This window comes from Haplochromis burtoni, unplaced genomic scaffold (genome assembly GCF_018398535.1).
Source record: "Haplochromis burtoni strain Fernald_Lab_line unplaced genomic scaffold, NCSU_Asbu1 Contig_17, whole genome shotgun sequence".
In the NCBI taxonomy this organism is placed as follows: domain Eukaryota; kingdom Metazoa; phylum Chordata; class Actinopteri; order Cichliformes; family Cichlidae; genus Haplochromis; species Haplochromis burtoni.
This window is the reverse complement of record NW_024582378.1, coordinates 2,966,442-2,985,307: the sequence shown is the minus strand read 5'-3', so window position 1 is coordinate 2,985,307 and position 18,866 is coordinate 2,966,442. Positions and strand designations below refer to the sequence as shown.

General features: G+C 39.4%; 1 protein-coding gene across 7 annotated transcripts in view; it reads left to right on the top strand.

The window, feature by feature from the left end:
- cadm1a (cell adhesion molecule 1a) overlaps positions 1 to 18,866 on the top strand; it is a 467,380-nt gene that overhangs the window by 367,116 nt on the left and 81,398 nt on the right. For all 7 annotated transcript variants that reach the window (XM_042218278.1, XM_042218280.1, XM_042218279.1 and 4 more), the window contains 2 exons: positions 9,328 to 9,486; positions 17,532 to 17,628. In XM_042218278.1, coding sequence (XP_042074212.1) covers positions 9,328 to 9,486; positions 17,532 to 17,628 — 256 coding nt within the window. The remainder of the gene's footprint in view (positions 1 to 9,327; positions 9,487 to 17,531; positions 17,629 to 18,866) is intronic.

Below are 18,866 nucleotides of genomic sequence, written 5' to 3'. Positions count from 1 at the left end.
GTACCAACCAATTTTTAGAATTCAAACTAAACCCACAATTCTATTCACCTGCTAAAATCCAAATGAAGTTAAATAGCTTAAAATTTCCTTTTTGTCCTCTACAGAGCCGGCCTTTTTGTCATTATCCTTTAGAGAAAATAAGTGGCCACATATTTGGAAACCCCATCGTTTTGTATTTAGTGAGCAGCATACTGCAAAATTCTGTGAATACACAAACGAATAATTTGGATACATTGTTACATATCAGTATTTTTTTCCCTCTTTATATTTTAAAGAATTCACACATTTTATTTGGAATCATATTAAGCTAAGGTTTGGCTGAAACCAAGAACCAATGTTCTTGACTTGCAGTACTCTGATCACATTTTTCTTTGACTTGAGTTCTTCATGGCAAAAACAAGCTTTAAAAGAAGAAGCAAGATCAGTGAGTGATGGGTGAATATATTAATACTGCTACTGAAGCCAGGAGGACTGCACTGTTTGGCATTTAAGAAATGACTTGACAAATAGATTCTAAAAAATATTTTATTTTTATATAATTCCATTTATAGGCACACTTTCTTCCTTTGAGCGCATATTAATGGTGTTACTTTTTAAATGGAGCTCTGCTGCGACTTTGAATACATTCCATTAGAGCAATTTGCATTTGCAGTAATGGCTGAGGCCTGTTGGCATCCTGACAACCTGCAATGCCTTCATCAAAGGTAGCTGCGCTTTAGAACTCTGTGCAGAGCTCAGGGGTTGAACAGGCCTCCTGCCAAGCAGCTCCACCTCAGAGCCCAGACAGTAAGCTTTGTAAAGACTTTGAAACAAAGGTCCGAATCAGAAGCTGTTCTAAAAGCCCGGAGCAGGTTCACCTCCGCACCGAGGCGCATAAAACCTTCAGTGGCCAGCTCAAATCGAAGAATGTTCCATTGTAACAAGATCAGGGATTGGCTTGCAGCTGGCTTCTAACATCACAAAAAGACTCATTATGTTCAGTATGGCAAGAATGGCAAATTCTTTAGGCATTGAATAGTCAGAGCCGATGGTCTTTTAGTCATTGATATCACAAAAGTTGCCATAAAAATGAACCTAAATTGTAATTTAAACTGTTTTTTCTGAACAGATGCACATACATTAAAAATGTATTTCATGTGATATTATTGTTGAGAAATACAGTTAACACCACCATGAATAGATTACAGTTTTCCTAAACTTACACATATTACTTAATGATATTTAAGAAATGCATTTATCCAGAAAGCACTGTTACTTAAGTGCATTAAAGTGCATTAAAGTACAAAGACTAATGGTTTTTTCCAGCATACTTACTTTTGTAAATGGAGAAAGTGAAACTAGTGACCACTGTGGCTGTTAGTCACAGTGAAATACTGATTCAGGGTTTCCAGTAACTCATTTAAATAGGAGCTTGCCAGGCTCTGCATACAAAATCCATTCCCATTCAGCATTTTCTTTTTATTTAACACACTGTGCTGTGTCATTGTTTGCTTCCACCGAGTATTCCCAGCCTCTTTAACTGAGCTCTCAAACAATGCCCATTTGTTTGTTTTGTGGAATGACAGAAAAATTATTTGTGTAATGCTAAACGCCCTTCAACCCCGCAGACATGTTGTTTTCTCACACTTGTTGGGAATGGATTGACATTTACAGAATAGGGTCAGCACTCTGTGAAGCTCTACAACTGCTAGATACAATTTTTCGCAGTAGCACAAAATACAGGTGTACTTAATAGCTCACTTGTCACAACACTACGTTTGGAGCATGCTGTTTGCTTTTATCAATTTTTGCCATAGGTGAAAAGGTGCTACTAGCTGAAGCAGCCTCAACGGTTGCAAGTTCTCCCAGATAAACCATCCTTTATTATTGTACGTACAGGTGTGGTCAAAGTTTATATACACTCGTTATGAGCATGGGTGCCGTGGTAATTTTGGACTTTTTTTTAACCCTTCTTTTTCCAGGATGGGATGATTGTGCAACATAAATGTTTAATGACTTTAAAAGCAAGAATTGGGTATACAAGTTTGACTTTATTTTGGACTTTTTGTAATGCATACAAGATTACAAGTATAGATAGATAGATAGATAGATAGATAGATAGATAGATAGATAGATAGATAGCTAGCCAGCCTCAGGTGCAGGCCATGTGAAGATGCCCCTGAGACAATCCAGCACATAACAGCAGGGTGTAAGATGCTGACTGGCCGGGCATACATGGAATGCACTAACCAAGTGGCCGGCATAGTATACAGAAACATCTGTGCCGAATATGCCCTGGAAGTCCTGAGGTCAAAATGGGAGCCGCCCCCTAGGGTGGTAGAGAATGACCGAGCTAAGATCCTGTGGGACTTCCAGATACAGACGGACAAACTGGTGGTGGCTAACCAACCTGACATAGTGGTGGTAGACAAACTGAAACTGACAGCAACATCAGAAAGAAGGAACACGAGAAGCTCGAGAAATATCAAGGACTCAGAGAAGAGCTTGAGAAAATGTGGAGGGTGAAGGTAACGCTGGTCCCAGTGGTAATCGGAGCGCTAGATATGGTGACTCCCAAACTAGGCGAGTGGCTCCAGCAGATCCCGGGAACAACATCGGAGATCTCTGTCCAGAAGACCGCAGTCCTAGGAACAGCTAATATACTACGCAGGACCCTCAAGCTCCCAGGCCTCTGGTAGAGGACCTGAGCTTGAAGGGCAGACTGCACGCAGGGGCGAGAGGGGAATATATAGACTCAAATATATAGATACATCCCCATTAATATCTGGTTAAATTCCCCTTAGCAAGTTGCACCTCAACCAGATACTTCTGGCCAAGTGATTTACCACTCTTCTTGACAGAATCGATACCAATCTGTCATATAAATGTAGTCCAAAAATTTTCTTTTGGGTTGATGTCGGGGCTTTGGGAAGGCTATTCCAACAGTTTAATGTCTGCCTGCTTTATCCATTCAAAAAGTTTTGATGCATGTCTGAGGTCATTGTCTTGTTGGAACGCCCAGTTGTGTCCAAGTTTCAACTGTCTACCGTTTAATCTGAAGAATTTGGAGATAGTCCTCCTTAATTATTCTGTCCACTTTGTCCATTTGTGCATTGTGCTAATACCGCTGGTAGAAAAACAGTCCCAGAGCATGATGATACCACCACCACCACCACCGTGCTTAACAGCTGGTACAATGTTCTTAGGTTAGAAAGGTTCATGTGTTCTCCTTATCATTGTGGCCAAATAGCTCAATCTTTGTCCCGATGACCATAAAATATTTCTCCAGAAGGCATTTAGTTCGTCTATGTTAGCAGCTGCCAATTTCAGTAAGGTCTGAAGTTGCTGATTCTGGAACCCGGGTTTCTTTCTCGGTTGGCAGCTTTTCAGTCCATGACAATGTGAAACCTGCTTCACTGTGGACAGTGATGCCGGTGTTCCACAAGTTTATGGTAGTTTATGTTTATCGTAGGCTTGAGTCTTGGTGGGTTTTTGGGTTGTTCTTGAACAATTTCCTCTAAAGTGTGACAGTTTTGGTCTTCTTCTACACCTTAGCAAAATGGTGACACATCCGAATAACTTGTAGCTACATGAAATGAACTGATGTTCCCGGAAACTGCACTTGCTTAGAAATGACTCCAAGAGAGATTTCTTGGTCTCTTCCTCTACAATTCTCCTTTTTAGTTCTCATTGTTCTGAGTGTTGGTCATCCCATCAGTGCTGTCAGACAAATTATTTTTATGCTGACAAACAGAAACTACCTGTTGTAGTCAATCATGGTCATAAAGAGAAGTTACTCAGTCTTGGCCTTGTCTAGTTAAAAGACACTGTAGAACCTTCAGCATCACTTCTTAAAAGATTCAACTGAGTGTATGTATATATTTGAACCTTCATCTATACTTTTCAAACTTGTTGTATGCTCTGCAATTATTCCACCCTGGAAGTTCAAAGAAATCTTTAAATGCCCAAAATTAAATCAAGATCTTTCTTTTTGTTTGTTTGTTTTGTTGATGCCACAAAGAATCATTCTGTAAATGAAACATGGGGTTGTTCTGCTGATGCTGGAACTATTTAGGACAAAGCAGTGCAAGAAAATGAAAGATGAGAAGAAAAAGAATGGCCCAGGGTGCTGGAGATATGGCACTAGAGTAGAATTACTTAAACTGCCTTTGGCTGTCCTTGCCTAGAAGACTTATTTCTAATTAAATGTCTCCGGAATTTAACATAATTACCTTAAAGGATAATCACACTCTCTTAAATATCATTTAAAGGTTGCAATTGTCATGCTTGCCAATTTAAATCCTACCATCTTTCCAAATATGCACAGACCTATTATCTCATCATTATCCTTTTCTTTATTCCTGCTCTTATCCTGCTTGTTTAGTGCTTTATTAACATATGCCCTGACACTAATATCTCCAGTTTTTTAAGCTTGCACAACAATGGAAATCGTAAGAAAAAGGGAATCCTAGCCGTGCAGGTCATTCCTCCCTGTTCATTTAAAACTAAGGAGAAGAAAGCAGATAGAAAAACAGTCAGCAGGGCACTTCATTGACTGACAGGGACCAGAGCAGCCATTAGCCTCAAGTGTTAAGAGACTACCACAGGGTGATTTCAATTACCCTGCTCTGCCCCAGTAGGAAGACTGGACAAATGGATAAAAGGATATTTTGGGAAAAGTAAGTGATGGAATTGGAGAGACATATATTTTATATAACATTGCATTGCTTCATTTCTTGTCCACAAGGATACTGTCAGACAGTAAACGTTCAAGAAATGAAGTATGTCCGTGCAGGGAAAGAGGACTACTTGAGTTTTACGGTTGAATCCGCAAAAAGTTAAAATACCTCTTCAGCTTTTATTTGACCTTCCACTGCCTTTCACTGGCATTCATCTCTGCTGCCACAGCTCCAACATTTATGTCTCTGTATGTTTTCAGTGTTTAACACAGGTGATATTCCTATACAGAGAACTCTTTACGTGTTAAGGGCTTTTATAGCTGAGAGAGAAGATTAATAAAAAATCCTTTATATTTATTAACTGCTGTCTTTAAATGACATTTAGATCGGTAGTGAGCACGACTTTCAGTGGTATCTAGCGGCATTGTGGTTTCTTCTATATAACAGCCATAGCAAAGGGCACTGAGTTGTGAAACTGCTCTTGCTGGCCCAGTCACCTCAGCATTTAAAAATAGATCACCAGAGGCAAATTACTTCCATATAAATTTTTATTCATCAAGGCAGCATGGACAAACGTAAAATATACAGATTTGTGCCGCTAAGCTAACAAAGCATGACCTTGACAGTGCTGGTCTTTAGGGGCACGACTTCAAAACAGAGGGAGCATGCTGCATCTGCTCTGATATAACCAGGCTCTGCTAGATTTTGCAGCAGTTAAACTTCAAACCCTACATTTCTAAGCTCATCCAGTCTTGTTTGCTTCATGCAAGGAACATTGCAAAAAATCTAATCTACACTATCAGGCAGCAACTTGGACATTTTAATAATAATAATTTATTTGAAAGCGCCTTTCAGAACACTCAAGGACACTGTACACAGTAGAATAATAAAAGCAACATAAAAACAAGCAGTTTACACAATCATAAAAGCATTTTAGTTCACACTTTAATCTTCCCTTGTCTTCTCTTACACTCCTGTCTTCACTTGGTTCAAAAAGCAGCCCATATACTAAATAATAGCCAGTGTTCACTCCTCAACCCTTTTCTTCCCTTCCCGTGGCTCCCAGCGAAATTCAGAATTAATTTAAAAACTTTATTAATTACTAACAAAGACCTAAATAGAGGCTCCTTGGTATACATTTTCCTTACAAGTGAAAGACCCCTGGCTCAGTCCTGGAAGAAGACATCAATTCCTTTGGGATTGTATCAGGAAGGACATCCGGCTAAAAATCTGTCAAATCAAACATGCAGAACTACCCCCTGTGAATAAGGGAGCAGCTGAAAGTAGCACACACTGACAATGCCCATGCTCCTGCTTATTTAGTGATCTGGGAAGTCTTTATTCAAGCAGTTGGTCTGATTGGGGTCACTTTTGACGATTGCATGGTCTCATTTTAAATCCAGAACAGGCTTTTGAGGTTATAGAACCTTCGGCTACAGAACACACAAAAAATACATATGTGAGGCCAAATATATGACATCTCTGTGTATGAATGTTGTATAAGTCTTCGTCCCAGTTGTGAAGTACTTTAAAAAGTGCTATACAAATGCATTTATATTTATTATTAATAGTAGCAGGAGGAGGAGTAGTAGAAGGAGTAGTCCTTAACAGGGACAAGCAGGAGTCTTCATGGTCTATGACATGTGCCCACAACATCGTAGTCAGAGCAGGTGGAAGAGAGCTGAGAAAGGCGGAGGTATGCTAAAGAGATAAGAGGAAATGTGAATGAGATGGACTCTGGTGTAACAGTGAAGAGTTAGTGAAGGTGGCTGAGTTTAAATACCTGGGGGTCAACTATCCAAAGCAACAGACAATGCACAAGAGAGGTGAAGAAGAGAGTGCGGGGAGGGAAGATAGCAGCAAGATTGAAAGGTAAGGTTTACAAGATGGTAGTGAGACCTGCTATGATGTCTAGCTTAGAGACAGTGTAACTAAAAAAAGACAAGAGGCAGAGCTGAAGATGTTAAAATTTTAATCTGTAGTGACCAAGAGGGACAAGATTAGAAATGGGTAGTCAGAGGGAAAACGCAGGTTGAGTAGTTTGGAGATAAAGTTGGAGAGGCAATACTGGGATGGTTTGGACATGTAAAGAGAGATAGTGGATATACTGGACAATGGATGGCACTGCCAGGCAGGAGGAACAGTGGAAGACCACAGATAAGATTCATGGATTGAGTGAAGGAGGGGATGGTGTGACAGGAGAGGAAGCTAGCGATAAGGAGAAATGGAGGCAGATGATCTGCTATGGTAACACCTAAGGGAGTAGCCAAAAGAAGAAGAAAGAGCTAATTATTCAGAAAGTTATTGGTCATGCGCACCTCTTGGATAAACTCTGCTAAGTGGCTGGAATTTATAGCATGCTAGTAGACAATTACATTAGACAGTTGCTTGTGTAGTTTGATGGACAGAAACTGAACATGAGAAGATGTGGACCTGCTGGAATTATTGCATTTGACCATGGAAAATAAAAAGTATGCTGCTTTTAGCTGGCTTGCTGGGATTCAGTGGCCACATATCTTTCTCGCATTGTCTGAATACTGCTCTCTGCCTAGCTAAAAGCTACACCTTTTGGGTTCTCTTAGCATATTTCATGTGGTAATACTTATCAGAGTGAGCTCAGTTGTATACTCTTAATTAGCAAGTGTAGGCCTAAGTAGACTGAGGAGCTATAGTTGTTAGCACTGTTGGACTAGCTAACCCTGCAAGCCGATACTATGATGCTTACTTTCAAGCACATACTTGGTTTTCACATAAGCCAATGTCTTTGCGATGGTTTGTGGTTACCAGGCCTACAATTTGTTCTTGAAGTCTGCCTTAAAATACAGACAGAGCTACAGGCAAAGATGAGGAAGTTAGCTGCATATCATTCCTATAGCACACAGTGAATGATACACACAGGAAAAGGTAGAGTGGCTTGGATGTGCCAATCCAGGAGCAGAATGTCAGGAAATGACTTTTCTGGAGTGTTGGAAATGACAGATGGTGTAAAAAGGAGGATGGGGAGGAAATAAGATGGCGGATCATTAATCATCTCAGAAGCCATTTATTCTAAATATATCTTCTACTTCCACACCTTTGTACCTGCCTTTGTGAACAGCTTTTGTGGGTTATTATTTTTATTGTGATATAAATTGTCAAATGTAAAGCACAAGGTTCAGACACCCAGGACTTGAATGAAGACATCTTTTCACTAGTCTTTCATGCATCTCAAAAGACATTTTGATTTGAGCAGACCCCTTCAGGTTCCCATTTCAGGTGCTTGCATACATCTAAAGCCTCTAGTGGTATTTATTCATGACAACCTGTTCCTTTACACCATCCACATCACACAGGTTTGCTTTCCCAGCTTCCAAAAAGACAGTTGTCACCACAGTGACAGGAACACCCCAGTGGCTGAGCTACAGAAGAGTGAGTGGAATGTGCACCGAGTACATATTTTACAGCTAAAATGTGAATTGATGGATGCAGCCGTTCATATTTGCACAGAGTTTCTCCTTTTCTGGCGTTTCTTTTTTGCAGGCTCTTTCTCTGATGTTTGTTTTATTGATGGGACACAAACACGCTTGTGCAAATGACTGTGAGGAAGTAGGACAAAGGGATAAAAAGGATCAATCTTTCTTTGTCACTCTACTGTACAGCATTCTCTGCATCTATGTCCCTCATTTTGCCCAATGAAGCTGTCCTCGTCGTTGCATTTGAGAACATTTTGTCTGTGTGCTATTAAAGAGCAGCCAGTAATAAGACGAGGGACGCTTTGCGAGCTTCAGATCTGGCAGTGCCGTACAAAAGGTGGCCACACAATAAATCTGGCTTGATAAAACCTAATGAGTGATTCACAGTCGCACAGTAGCCCCTGACAGCAGGCAATTTTTAGCTGATTCACCTTATCGGACCATTTTCAAGGACACGCTTCTCACTCCCACTGTAAATATTTTGCAAGGTCAGGGGAAGAAAGACATTCCCCTTGCAGGCGAACAATGGCTGTCTTTGTCAGTCCTTAATATTTCAAACCTTGGTTGTTTTTTTTCTCTGGTAGCCTTGAGTGCAAAGCTGCCATCATTGATATTTTGTAAAGTAAAACTGTTCAGCAAAATACTCTTTCTTTCTTTTTTATAGCGTACTCCCAGGGGAATCAAGGATGCATAAAATAAACCTCTGACAGAAGTAAGGAAGAAATCCAAAATAAGTTTTGATAATATTTACCCAAATAAAAGCATATAGAAATTATTGACATTTTCTCTGCAATGGTAGCCTAAGCCTTGGGAGCTCTGTTTTCCTTATATGATCTTTGTGGGCAAAGCATACATTGAAAATCAATTGATCCCTCAAGCAGGAAATCAACCAGCCTACAGAATACGAGGAGTCCATAAATGATTAGGACAGCAAGCTGTGCAGTTTTTACTTTAAACCAAACTCCAACTTTTTACACCAAAAGAGCGAGTCGGTGTTTGGCGCTGTTTGCTCAAACCAACTAAAGTCCTGGTATGGCTGCTGTGGTTGGATTTCCAGGCGAGCTTCCTAGAGGTGCTTCTCCCACAGTACAACTACTGTCCCAGCAGTTTCTGTTCCACACCCCAGTGCCACTGGATAGATGGCTCCTGCCAGAACCATCTGAGTGAATTGATTTGACCTCCTTTATTTGTTTTGTCTTTGTTCTTTCTTACCATAGGCAAGCCCAAAGTTGAACTGACCTACGACAAGATGTACACAGTAACCAGCCGACTGACGTTCACCGTTAGCAAAGAGGATGACGGCGTACCTGTGATCTGCATCGTCGACCACCCTGCAGTCAAGGACTTCCAGGCACAGAAATACCTGGAGGTGCAGTGTAAGTGCTTCAGCTTGGTAATAAATTAGAAATCAGCATTTGATGGATATTTAAACAGCGTTATACTTTCCCTTTTTTCCTTTTTTCTGAGTATCATCTGCCTAACTCATCATCTTAATTCAGAAAAATGGACCGGATTAGAGAAGAGTGTTCCATTCCTACTAATTAAATGGAATAGATTTGCTTTTTTCTTACCCGCAACTAAAAGTTTAATGCATGAGGTGTGGCAGTGACATTGAAAGAAAATTATGCATGTTATAATGAATAAAAGGGGAAATTGGACTGTAACACAGTAGACAGTTCTATCTTCACTAATTAAATGACATAAACTTTCCACAACCTATCCCCCCACCACCCTCTGAAAGTTTGGTGAAAGGCTTTGCCATTGGAAAAAAAAAAGATTCATCTTGTGTGAGTAGGAAAAAATTAATGTAGAGGTGGTTTACAGATGTAACAAAGGAGAAGGTGTACAGGGTTCATGCAAAGCTGGGGATGCAACAGAGAGGGTGAGATGGAGGGTGATGATCGACCCCTGAAGGGAGAGCTGAAAGATGACGTGTTTAGTTTCCTCCGGAAAAACATGTCGGTGTTAAATTTGAATTTCACTTTGCTCTTCTCACCTCTTTGTGAGAAGCATGGAAAAAAAATCTGCAGATCTACTTGAATGCAAAACAGATGCATACTTAAAAAGCTATTATCTTGGTGGCACAATGGCCAGCACAAGCAGATCTTTTCAACTGGTGTTTTCCTGACTTCAGACATGTTTCGGCTGCCTGTGGAGTATTTTGGTGCAAACAGCAGAGTGCACAGTGTGCAGGTGGTAGTGTTTTGTGGAAAAATATTTCACATGTGCATCAGAAATAAATATTTTAGAGTTGTGTTTTTTCCCCTAGCCTAATGTCAAGGAAGTGCAAACAAAATGCACGGTAACTATTTACTACAAATATTTGCTACAAATGCACGGCAACAGTGCAAAAGAATAGAAAATAAAATATAGATGTAAATATAAATAAATCGCCATAATTCACCCTTAGCCAGGCAACGCTCTTAAATTTAGCATCAGAAATTAAATGCCTGTCAGGAAGTCTGCATTCATTTATAAAATGATCTGTCAGGATCCAGTTCTGTTCTTGATATGTGCTTTGTGCTGCACGTAAAGCTTTTGTATCAGTTTACACCTGTAATTAAATACTAACAACCAATCTGCAATTTGCAGTTTATCTTTGATTTGACAAGTATGACACCTGGCCACTCTCTCTTAAATCCTTATTGTTGTTCCAAAAAGCATCTTTTAGTACTTCCTTGTGGTGAACGTCTGTGCTTTCATTTAGAAAGGTTAGCTAAAACCGTGTTAGCTCACTATTAGATTTTAAATTACAGGGTAATCTGTGACAGCTAGGATCACTTTCTTGTCCACCTTTGACGGCGTTAATATTTTAAGTCTGGAGTTCGTTTTGATGTTGTGAGAGAAATGGCACTGGAAAAAACTCCATGGTACTCCAAAAATGTAACTATTTTCAATTGAAAATGTTTTTTAATACTTTAATGCTGAGGGTATTTTTAAATAAAAAGTCAATGCTGAACCTTAAGAGCTGTTAGGAAGCAGCTGAAAGCTCCCTGTGGACAATTAACCTTACATTTTGCTAATATGAAGTTAATGTTTATTATAACAATTAGAACATTTATTTCTGAGTTAGTTTTAGTCTCGGTGGTGGGGTGCTGTTGCAGAAGCTCTGTCATGTTTATTTCCCAGTGCACAGCCCTGATCACATGCCCTCAGGGTCCTGGTGGGAATAGATGGATGTCAATGTACAGCCATGCTTCTCCATGCAGGACCTTGAAAATTCATGGACAAGCTAAGATCCAATCCTTAATTTCCATTTGTTTTCATATTTATTGACAAATGTATATATAGATAATATGCACTCATTAAGTGATCTTAGTATTTATTGCTGAACAGAGAAGGACTTGATGCCTTGTGCTCATACCATGACACTCTGCACCTCTATGCTTAGATTAACTAAACTAACCAGTGGCTTATAGATTTCTACAACATCTCTCAAAAACATAGAATGTTACTTATTTTCCTCAAGTGAATGAGACTCTAAATTTGCTGCTTCTATTTGTATGTGAGGTACAAACATTCTCAGAATTCATTAAACTCTCAAATAATGCCCCTGTTTTCATGTAGGAATGGTTAATACAATGTTTATCTATCTAATCATCTGACCTTGTTTATTCAACTAAATGTTCCTTAAAAAAACAACACGTGGCCCATAATGGAGGCCAGGAGGACACTTTTGCAGCAATAGCCACTTTTAATTGCAGTATTTTATTTATATATATATATATATGCACAGACGAGTCTTCTCAATAACTAATAATAGCAATAACACAACACTGCTATAAAACAGCATGTAACAAGTAATTAAAATCCTAGACTGAATGATTAGATCTTTTGTTAATAGAGAATGGTTAAAGTTCTGTATTTATTGTTTCTGTAACCTTATGTCTTTGGCCTCTGGCATGTCCTAGCATTTTATTTAAAAAAATAAAATCTCTTCTGTCACTATCTGACCTTTCTCTATGAGCATGAGAGGAGGAGATCAGCTCATCTACAGAGGCAGAATGGCATTTTGCTGGCCTCTGATAACAGGGAGCTCACACTGACCACCCGGCTCAGTGCCTCACTCTGCTCCGTGCAGGGGCTGAGGCTGCCATGCTCTTTGCATACTGTAGTGGGTAACAAACAGACATAAACAGTCCTCCTCTCTACCTTCTCTTTGAACTCTGTTACACAGTTTAATATTACATAGCAACTGCTATTAGTGTATCCTTCCTATGTCCAGAGGAATTTTGTTTCTCTGTGGACTGTCTAAAGACTAACAGTCAACTGGTATGAATTAAGTAGATGTTTACTAATTGAGCACTCGGGGATGTGATAAAGTGCAAAATGCACAGTTTGGAGTCACGATTCTGTTTTGTTGTTTTTTAAATTTATTTGTTTTAGCAAAAGGACCAGCATTGTATAAAATTAGTGGAAGTATTATTGTTTTTCAACCAACACCTTTCACAACTTTTACTTTAAAAGCTTTCTGTTTCTATAGCATTAAAAGGCTCTTAGTAGTCGTGGTTTTCATTGATCATACTGCCCCTACTGGTCACTAATGTTACAGTCACACTAGAGAAAACAGTGAAGGAGCAGCCGACAACGAAACGTGCAATCGACACGCCGTTCCACCATGTCGATTTCACTATTTGCCTCTTAAAATCAGTAAAAAGACACGCATGCAGAATTTACAGTAAGTTGCAGTAAAAGCAGAGGGAGAATTTTTATTTCAAGCCAACATGAAAATTACCATGGGAAAGCGTTTAAACAGACATTATTAACACATTTTCATGTAGATACATATTAGCTGCCTAGATTCATCATTTCTGGCAGTTAAGCACCCTGGAATGGCTTTACAGATATCATCTCCCCCTGCTGGTAGTCCAATATCTGCATGTAGTAATGCAACTTCTGCAAGCGAGTCCATTTTATGTTTTGTCTGTTAGAGGTTTTATGGATGAGACAATGGGTCAACCAAGATTATTAATCATTATTAATCATTTCAATGAGACTTTAATAAACTGATCGTTCCCAGTTAGTTATTGGATTCAAAGCAACAGAGTCAGTCTGCTGTCAGTTTGGGATTGACTCGGGTGAAGCTGGCACTTGTATCATTATATTATCATTGATTATTGGTGATAAATGAACAAACATCTGTGCAAACTACTTACATTCTACTTTTAATCTCATCCAAAATGGTAACATTGTTGCAGGATGGAAATTTACCTACAAATTTACAGGCACCCTTGCTTTATATAGCATGTATAGCCAGAATTTAACAAGTAGTTAGTTAAGTTCAACCCCCGACTACAAAAACGAAGCACAGTCGTGCTCATTGGTGCACCCTGACTCAAATTGATTGCAGCATGTTGGCAATCTGCCTGTGTTTATTACACTAGATGAAAATTAGTCACAAACGTTAACCAGCCTGTCTATCAGAGAGTGACTCCAGCCAATCCAAGACTGACTGCAATTGTTTAGAGACGGGATGCCTCCCAAGAGGTGTTGTGTGCAGTTGTCTTGCAATCAGAAGTGCTCAGCCTGAGGTGGAATGTGCAACCGTTCATTGCCACGCTTACGAAAAAATTAAACACAGTCACCACAACCACCGTGTATTCCTAATCAGCAAGGAGATTGCTTTTGGACTATTTTACTCTAGTGTGACTGACCCAATAGCTAACAGAAAACTGTTTGGAAAACTTTGGTTTTTGTGTCCCTTAAATGTCGTGAACTATATGTACAATCTATGTATCTTTACAACCCCAATGAACTGTCTGCTTTTTCCTTCTAATTGTCACCACAGAGCCCTTCCCATTAACATATCTAAAAAGTGCATATGTCTGGTGAGAAAATTATGAATGACAAAACTAAAATAAAGCCTACTTCTGCAGTTTCTACAGTGACATGCAAGTTAGCTTACTGATTAGATGCAGTACACTGGTTGATTTACATTTCATTCACCCACTGTGTAGGCAATTTGTGAGTGGAATGGAGAGCATTGTGTAGTAAGAAAAGGCGGAGGAAAAAAGCCCATTGTCAGGGGACAGCATAATTAAATAAGACACTAATGATTATGTGTATAAGAAAGCAAGCTGTTTGCTCGGATGCTGGGTTGTTTTTCCCATAAGGTCAGCTGGCTGCCGAGAGATGGATAGTGCCGTCTTGAGTGCTTATGAGGTGAGGCACACAATAAAGCAAATAATTCAGTTAGCATAATGATAACGGCTCTCTTGCATATGGTAGACACTATTTCATTTCCACTGAAGTGGCAGCATCCGAATCTGGCAGCACAGTGTTTTCCCATCAAACAGAGACAAGAAAGCTTTGCCATAACTACTTGAGGCTATCAAAACAACCTACAGATGCCTGGCGTCCTTCATGTTTATGGCTCCGAGATGACAAGGTCAGATGACGTCGTGAGCAAAGAAAAAGTTGCAGGATGCCATGTAGTGCCTGGAGTGGAAATAAAACCAAAGGGTTGCTGTCTAAATCCAAGCATGCCCACTGAGCAGAAGACTTGGCTTTTTGCCCATCTGCTGTCCATCACAGAAACTGAAAGCCAGCCACTGACAGGGTGTGATTTAGACAGATGGATGGCCAGACACGTGTTGTTTATTGCCGAGAAGGTCGGACAGCAGCGTGGAACTTTACCGCCAGCTTTGAAATCATAACTCAGCCTCGATCATTCCAACTACAGGCTGATTAAAAAACACACGCACCAAAAAGTGGATTTAGGCGATAAAAAGAGGAAGAGAACAAGAATAATTTGCATCATAACTGGTAAACTATAATTACTCTACTTTGAAATAAAATGGTTCCACTGAATGGCATTTCTCTCTGCCATTTAATGTTAAATTTTTAACAAAACTAGAACAAAACCTTTTTTTTCATGGGGTAAAAATACTCTTATGCTCTTTTTATTACATTCATGTAAATGGTATTTGTGACATCGATTGCATTTACAAAAAAGATGGGGATGATGTTTCCCTTTTGAGATGTGCTGTTGCTGAGCAGACGGCAAGATAAAAAGCAAATGTTCTTCGGTTTTCTGTCAGCAGGACACCTCATTGACTGGAACCATCAACCAAAACATACCTGGCATTTTTAAACCTTAGCGAAAGGTTGTAAGTCAGACGAGAGCTTCCGTTTCCCATTTCCCATTCAGTGCATGGCAAGAACGAATTCAATCCCTTATCCGTTTGATAGATTGAATAAAACATTACATTCAGTCGTCTCTTACGCCAAGGTGAAAAAAAGGCTTTGATAGCACCAGCAACAGCCAGTGCGATGGGAACAACCAAAACTCCACGGGTGCAGAGAATAGCACAGCGGTGACTGTCAAAGCACCCCACTGATTTGTCAAAACAGCATTCTTACATGCTTTTTTTCTCCAGCTGTAACAGCTACTAAAGTGCTTTTGCAACTTTAACAGGAAGCATCTTTGAACATACCAAGCTACTTGTGATCCTGCCCAGTGCCCACCTATCATCTCCTAGTGCTTTATGTTTTGCTGTCTTCTTTAATTTACATATCCACAAAAGATAAGATGAGACAACATTTATCAGTTGGCTGGGGCAGGGAACAGTGGCAAAAAGAAATAGAGCAGGAATAAAAATAACTTTATAGCCTAGAACCTAAAATGTACACTAAACAAAAATATGCTCACGTATAGCTGGTTTGATGCTCTGTAATCTGTATGCACAGGCTGTAATAGCAGGAAATTTAAAGGAAAACACCTTGAAAGTAATTTACTGTTTACTTAATGTCAAGTCAAATCCCCCCCCGGACTAAGCAACATAGCAGCTCAGTCCTAATAACAATAACAGTGCCTTTTAGCAACTTAAACATGACCTGGCCTCCTCTGATGCTTGAACACTGCTGAGGCAGGTCATGGATGTTGTTCTTGTTGCTGTATTTCCTGTTAATCCTCGCACCTTTTAAGGGTTTGCTCTTCAGGCACCATTCTCTTTCTGTCTTTTTAAAAGTAGAAGCTATTTCAAATGCTTGCCCTGAACATTTTAACCATTATTAACAACTTTCTGTCTCTCTCTACGGTTTTTAACAACATCCGTATAAGGAGAACGCATTCAATGGAAAGATTCCCTTTTATGCTTCCTGTGTTTTGTGGGGTTCCCCAAGAGTCTGTACAGGGAATCCCTGATTTTTTACCATGTACAATATAACCCTGGAAAAATCAAATGTCATGTGGAAAAGAAAGTGTTTGCAGGACCTTTAAAAACAAAGTATATCCCAGGATTTATCAGCCTGTAGAACCACCTTTAACAGCGATAATTTTATATAATTGTTTGCTGTGTGACTTTATCAGTCTCACGTCATTGTGGAGTCATTGTGGACCACTTTTCCTTCCAACATTGCTTCATTTCAATGAGGTTTGTGGCATCCGTTGAGGCGCAACTCTTTTAAGGTCCCACCACACCATTTAAGTTATGTTGACTTTTACTTGATCTTTGCTGCATTCTGTTGCTGCTGTGCTTAGGATCATTATCCTGTTTCATGACCCAGTTTTAATCAAGCTTTAGCTGTCAGACAGATGGCCTCAGATTTGACTCTAGAGGAATCAAATTTAAGAACAGAGAAGTTCATGTTTGACTCACTGACTGCAAGGTGTCCAGGCCTGTGGCAGCAAAACAAGTCCGATTTATCACCCATCCACTGACAGTTAGTATGAGGTGTTTGTGCCGATATGCTGCGATTGGTTTTCCCTAAAGGTAGAGCTATGCAATATGACTAGCCATCTCAACTTAAGTCTCATCTGTCAAAGGAGATTGTTCCAGAAGTCTTTAGGTTTGGATATAACTGTATGTCCCCTTTAAAATCTCAGATTTCAAGTGCTGGCTTAGTATCTCCAATTGTCACCAGAAGGTGCTTTATGTAATATAAGGTAAAAGAGCCCACATTAAAAAAGAGGCCAATTTCTTAGATGTACTTACATCTAAGAAATTGGATGACAACTAATAAATTTAATCAATATTTGGTTGCTTCTTTCATTTGAAGATCCACAAAAAGGATTCACAGTGTTGTTTGTGGGTTCTGCTTTTCAGATTACTTATTTTAAGCCTTGAATGGTCAAGATCTTAGATGTGATCTCCCTGCTCCTTGGACACCTTATTAGTGCTCGAAATCCTCCCTCAGTTCATATAAATGCGAGAAGTCGGCAAAGCTGATTGACACCAACCAATGCCTCGTGCAACTTCATTGTTCTGCATGTCACTCCCAGGTTGAATTGGATTTAGCAGTTTTACGTTCTACTCCTGACCACAAATTTCAGCTTTGATGCATGTGCTTATCATTATGTTGATACTAAAGTTATACTATAAATATTTTTACAGCAGACCAGAATTCATGACAAGAACTTGTAGTTTGTCACTAATGTTATCTGGATATTTAATACTTTGTGTTTTTCTCATTTTTTCAGACAAACCAGAAGTTAAGATCGTGGTAGAATTTCCTCAGGGTCTGACCAGAGAAGGAGAGAACCTGGAACTGTCGTGTAAATTCAGAGGCAAACCCGAGTAAGACACAAGCAAACACACGCAAACATACACATTTAACCAATTAATGACAGCCATGGTGAAACAGGTATGCCTGCCTGCTAACAGTTGCACATCAGTGTATTCACTGACATACCATCAGTGCATTGTGGCGTGTGGCTCTGTCTGTTACTGTTTTAGTTTTGCTGTTGAGAAGTAATGAACATAGCAGCAGTTAGCTTGCACTGGCAAAAAGCACATGGAAAAGACATAATTTCAAAATCTATGATTATTCAATCACTTTTTTTTTTTTTTACAAATCATGGTCACAATACATAATGAAAACGTTGCAATTATACACAAAAAACAAACAAAAAAACAAAAAAAAACTAACAAAAAGAACCCCCCCCCCTCCCTACCCGAGGCTCACGTAAAGAGAAACAGAATAAAACAAACAAAAAATGTTTTCATATAGTCAATAAATGGGTTCCAACAGAAGGCTGTACAGGGCTTTTGCTGGTAGTATTAGGAATACAGTACTATGCAAAAGTCTTTAGCCACCCCTGATTTCATCACGTTTTATTTCCTCAGAGGCAGACTTTCTTATTATATTTAAAGTAGTCTTGAGCAATCGTTCTCCAGGCTTTCTGACAGTCTTCCAAATTTTTCTTTGGATGTTGGCTGCTGTTCACTCATTTTCAATCCAGTCTTTGTACCTGACCATTTTCAGAGGAATCTTTTTTTTTCTAAGCTGCTCAACACTGAATAAAGACTACAGAGTTTGACCATCGTGATTCCCATAGAGCTGTTAACTGAAAACTTTGCATATATGATAATTGAGGACAAAAGAAGAATAAGCACGCCTAAAAAAAAATATCTACAGCAGATGAACAGTATCCAAAAGTCATGTCCTGAAGAAAAAGGAAAAATCTAGCTCAGACTTGACACAGGACTTCAGAGTTGCATCTGACCCTGGCTGATCCAACAATGGAGAGTCATCAGAAATGGTGGAAGGGTGGCACAGCATGACAAAGATCCCAAACACACCAATTTCCCATTTTCCTAGAAAATGTGGGGTGGCTCAAGACTTTTGCACATCACTGTACATACAGCATGTTTTTGGTTTTTGGTATTAGAAATTTGCTCACTGCTGTATTTTTTGTTCTGCAAGAATATTCTGTCTGTCGAGTTTGTACTGACTAAAGCACTATTTACGTTTTTTTTAATACGTTCATTTAGGTACTCACAACACTTAGGAAAGACCATGGTGTACTTTTAAT